Here is a 4537-nt window from a genome sequence, read left to right on the forward strand (position 1 = left end):
ACAAATACAGATATTTTGCAATTCATCTCAGCTCAAATCTCACATACTTAGCCTCGTACCTTCAACCCTCATGGACGGCTGGAATTACGACTCCGATGTTATATCCACCTTCAAGCTTTCCAGCAACTCGTGGACCAACTGACGACAGAATCTCCTGAGGCAGGACGATGATGCGGAATTTCGAATATGGCTGATTGGCGATCCTTGTTTAGAGAATGCGATGCTGAGACTGACGAATGACAAGGGCGTTGAGGTAGCTGTGTTGTGGAGGAGTGGAAAGACATGTATTATTAGAAGGGGATGGCGCCAAAAAGAGTTTATGAAGGGAACTCTCTGTAGTGGATTCAGAGACACGGAGCTACACGGAGTGACACGCAGTTGCTACCGTGTTAGTTGTATTTTATATAATCGTATCTCCCGGTGTTTAGGCCGTCAAGCAACCGGCCTCAGACAATGTCCAAGCTAGGATGAAAAAGGAAGAGACAGAGGAACGAAAACGAGTCGCAAGAGGTCGTAAGCGTGCTTATGTAACTTGAATACTTCCTTCTTGAACAAGTTCTCGTTGCTTTGACCATCTGCATTCTGGCCTGACAAAAGATGGCTCTCCGAGTCGTGGTAGCAAGATCCAGCGTGTACCTCAGTAAAAAATAACTCTAGTTAAAACATTCCCTTTGCAACTCGATGGTGTGAATTCGAGCTTGCAAAGATATTTTCACTGAAGTCCACGGAAGGAAGATCTAGAAAGGATTCTATTACGTTCTAAGATGGTCATACCAAGTAAGGAATATGTGGGCGCCATTGCAAATTTAACACACCGCAAGTTTGTCTCTTTCCTTCCATCGCCAACTCGAAATGACGACTCCGAACAGCACGGTGCCCCTCGACGTTGACCATGAGCAGAACATGGCACATGAGAGCCCCGGTTCTCCCGTCGAAGGTCAAACTGACAAAGAAGTCCTTGCATCATCGAACGATGTACAAAACAGCACCAACAGTAATGCGAAACGAAGGTATACCAAGTTTTCATCATCTGTCTTTGCTATATGATCTCACTAAACCTCATTTGCATGCATTAAAGATCTGGGACCCCGAACTATTCAAGCTGCGAGAAAGTCGTGGACAGCGGGTGCTCTGACAATAGGGAAAGTAAACGAATCCGACTGGAAGAAGACGCAAATGCCAATGAACGACCTGACCGACCTGATAGTGCAACCGACGTTCAAATCTCAGAGTCGGTTTTCAATGTCCACGAGTTCATAGAAGAAAAAAACGCAAGGTCTATAATTCCTTTTTTTAATCGTGTCCTTGCAATATCTGACAAGAAACGTTGTTGACTATCTTCAGACAATTGAACCCGCTGTCCTCAGAATCTGGTACTACACCCGAAAATGGAAACGAAGATGATCTTGAATACCTCGCCCTCGCGACCCAAGTCCTCAATGGAAGTCTACCACACGACGCCATTGCCTACATGAACGGAATGCAAGTAGACGGTGGCACGAATGGGGAATCTATCACCAGCGTCCTCCTACCATCGATCCCAAACGTCAATCTTCACACGATCTCACCATTTATATATGGTACACCTCCGGATTGGAAACCTATCAGAATTGCGCGTATCGCTATACCTGTACCTACTTATCTGCTAGAAAAATTGGTCATGGCTCCGCCTTCAAGTCTATCTACGCCGTCTTCGCTTCTGGCAGTGTCTCCTACTCCTGGTTCTAGTTCTGGTTCTTCTCTACCCCTTCCTCCTACCCAAGAACTCGACAGGCCCGCGGAACTTCCTGTTCCCAAGACGGAATCTCACCCTACTTCGGCTTCGAACACCGCTGAATTCGAATGTCAAGAAACCTTTTTACAATCCCCTCCTGTCTCGGCAAGCTCGTGTTCAAGTGCGCCAACTCAAGTCATAAGTACCGGTAGCGGCGATACCTCCGCATCTGTACTCAGCGCATATGATAGCATGAGTGCAAGCTACATGCTTTCTCAGCCCTACGAGCTGAGCGAAAGGATCATAGAGAAAATGGAAGCAGGGGAAGACAATCGTACTTCACTGAAGATTCGACACGTTCCGCATTCGGTAACCATAGACCAATTGGAGGAGATGATCAAAAACGTAGTCGGGCCTCGGAAGATTGACTTTCTCCATCTCCCTCGGTTCAAGAATGGCGGTGAGTATTCGTTCGTAGCTACTTATTTCCAACTTTCGAGCTCGGAATACTCACTATGTGTCATTTATTGCGCTGATAGACAATGTTGGTTATGGATTCGTCAACTTCATCCATATGAAAGATCTCGTGTCGTTTGTCAAAAAGACTGAAAATATCAAATATGCGGGAACGAAGACGGAAGTTCAATTAGGGATCGCGACTGTACAGTGAGTCCAGAGTTTTTCCACATCACTCGCGATATCTTTCTTTCCTCGTTCGTCAGCCAGTTTCTCATGTATTGATGGACCTATGCAGATCGAAGGAAGAACTTATCCAAAAGCATTTCACTCTTTACAACCCTGAAGAATGGCAAATTAGGATCTATCACTCTGATGGACCGTATGAAGGACTACTAGAGGGAACTCCAGTTGACAATGCTGCACAGGAGTGTGATCCTGTTACTACCGAAGGACAAGTCGAACAAAACAGTGAAAGCACCACCACTCCAATCATTTCGGCGCTGGTGGAACCATCCGGGCTTCTTCAATCTGAGGCTACTACTTATTCGATTCAATGTCTCTCATCTCCGACGCCGCCAGAAGTTGACTCTTCGTCAAGCCACGAGTCTAGTACGGATGTTGAGCGGCCAGAAAATCTGGTGCAACCACCCGCATTATCCAGAACATTCAATCCTCTCGAGCTGGACATTGACAAAATCAAGGCAGGCAAAGATGATCGAACTGCCATCATGTTCAAAGATGTGCCTCCAGAAGTGACCGGACAATATCTAGAGCAAATCATCACAGAGGTTTGTGGTGCACAGAAGATTGATTTTCTGTATCTCCCTGGGAAGGCTCCGAATTTCGGTGAGTATTTCCCGCTAATTATTTGCAAAATCTTTCTCCTTATCCTGTTTCAGTTACCAATGCGGGGTATGCCTTTGTCAACTTCATCCAGGTCGAAGATCTTTTGCAATTCTCGCAGCAGATGTCGAACCAGCTCTGGTTAGGACTCTTCTCTGGCTATTAAGATTGAAATCTTGGTTGAAAATTCGTGTGTAACAGGTCTCCAGAATCAACAACCGTGGTGAAATTTGCATATGCAACTCTGCAGTGAGTAGCTTGCTGGTTAAAGCAACAATTTAAGTACTTACACTCAGTCAACCTGGTTAGAACCAAAGAAAAATTTGTTCGAAGATATTGCATCAACAAACTCTCTCGAGTAAAGAGCACTGTTCCTCAGGAATGGCAACCACGGTTGTTCCATCCAACTGGTCCTCAGCAAGGACTACCAGAAGATTTGCCTGGGCTGGAAGATCCTCAATACATCCTTTCTTCACCTCAAACCCGGAAATATGAGGTTGTTCAAGAAGCTCTCGCAGGCAATATAGGTAATCTGCTCAAAGAAAAGCCTGGAGATGTGACTGGATTGGATTTAGGAGATTTTTTCTGATATGACAGTAGAACTTGAATTATAGTCAAGATTCTGTATCCTTGATTGAGTTGTGCAATAGTGTATGTTTAGTTTAGTTGTGTATCAATTTTAGCTCAGCCAAGTTGTTGCACATGTGCATGGTGGGCTCCAGCAGAGGGGGGAGGTTCTGTAAGGCCATGAAGGGAAACATCATTGGTTAGCTTTGGTTAGCACTCTAGCATTCATCTTATTTTCTTCCATAGTAATAGCTTACTAGACCATTCATCCCCATGTAGAGCTTCTTCAAATGTCAGTCAATGACAATGTTCAAAATATTTATTACAAGCAAGAAGTTGTAGATATCAAAAAAAACTTTACCAAACATCCATGACCATTAGGGCATATATACAATTCATTTTCTGCTGGCTCATATTTCTCGTGGTCCGCCAGCGGATTTATCGCTTGGAGTATCGACTTTTGTCCCAGCAATCTTTGTCGCTTTCCTTCATTTAATCGTTCTCTTGCCATACCATACCAACTAAACGACTCGGAACAATATAGTATAGGGCATTGATAATTGAATTCAACGAGTCTGTCGTTGATACAGTTGACACCCGGCGTAGGAAACATGAGCTTGGACTGCTCGGAAACCGACACGAACATTGCAGCAAGTGTTGAAGACTGATACATGCATTGAGGAATGGAGCATGAGCAAGCGATTGGGTACTCACCAATGATCTATGAATTAGCGTTCAGTCTTTTCGTGTATGGTATTGTTGGAACTTTTAAGATCCTTATATACACCAAATGAACAAGGTATATCCCTAATTTGGAGCATAGAGGCTTCCTCCACTTGAATTTAGCAAGGGAGCACCTCAAGCCACAGACACAGATCTGTACAGGCAACCCCCGGGCCTGAAGGGAAAGCAGTCTTTCAACAGCGTTTGAATCAGTCCGTGCCTTGAGCGGCT

The 4537-nt window shown here is 44.8% G+C and overlaps 1 protein-coding gene across 1 annotated transcript; it reads left to right on the top strand.

The window, feature by feature from the left end:
• Positions 1-799: 799 nt before the first annotated feature.
• C8R40DRAFT_1102321 (uncharacterized protein) lies at positions 800-3828 on the top strand. Its single transcript, XM_046227990.1, has 8 exons — positions 800-1010; positions 1079-1276; positions 1345-2174; positions 2254-2380; positions 2469-3019; positions 3073-3157; positions 3218-3265; positions 3326-3828. Exons 1-8 carry the CDS (start codon positions 853-855, stop codon positions 3603-3605), a joined length of 2277 nt encoding a protein of 758 aa, XP_046086655.1. The 5' UTR covers positions 800-852; the 3' UTR covers positions 3606-3828.
• The last annotated feature ends 709 nt before the right edge of the window (positions 3829-4537 follow it).

Source organism: Lentinula edodes (genome assembly GCF_021015755.1).
Source record: "Lentinula edodes strain Le(Bin) 0899 ss11 chromosome Unknown C8R40scaffold_16, whole genome shotgun sequence".
NCBI lineage: Eukaryota > Fungi > Basidiomycota > Agaricomycetes > Agaricales > Omphalotaceae > Lentinula > Lentinula edodes.

Excerpts from the sequence above, each read along its gene's own strand:
- C8R40DRAFT_1102321 (XM_046227990.1), top strand. The coding sequence starts at position 853 with ATGACGACTCCGAACAGCACGGTGCCCCTCGACGTTGACCATGAGCAG. Across the intron at positions 1,277-1,344 it reads ATAGAAGAAAAAAACGCAAG|ACAATTGAACCCGCTGTCCT; the intron begins GTCTATAATTCC and ends GACTATCTTCAG. Across the intron at positions 3,266-3,325 it reads TTTGCATATGCAACTCTGCA|AACCAAAGAAAAATTTGTTC; the intron begins GTGAGTAGCTTG and ends CAACCTGGTTAG.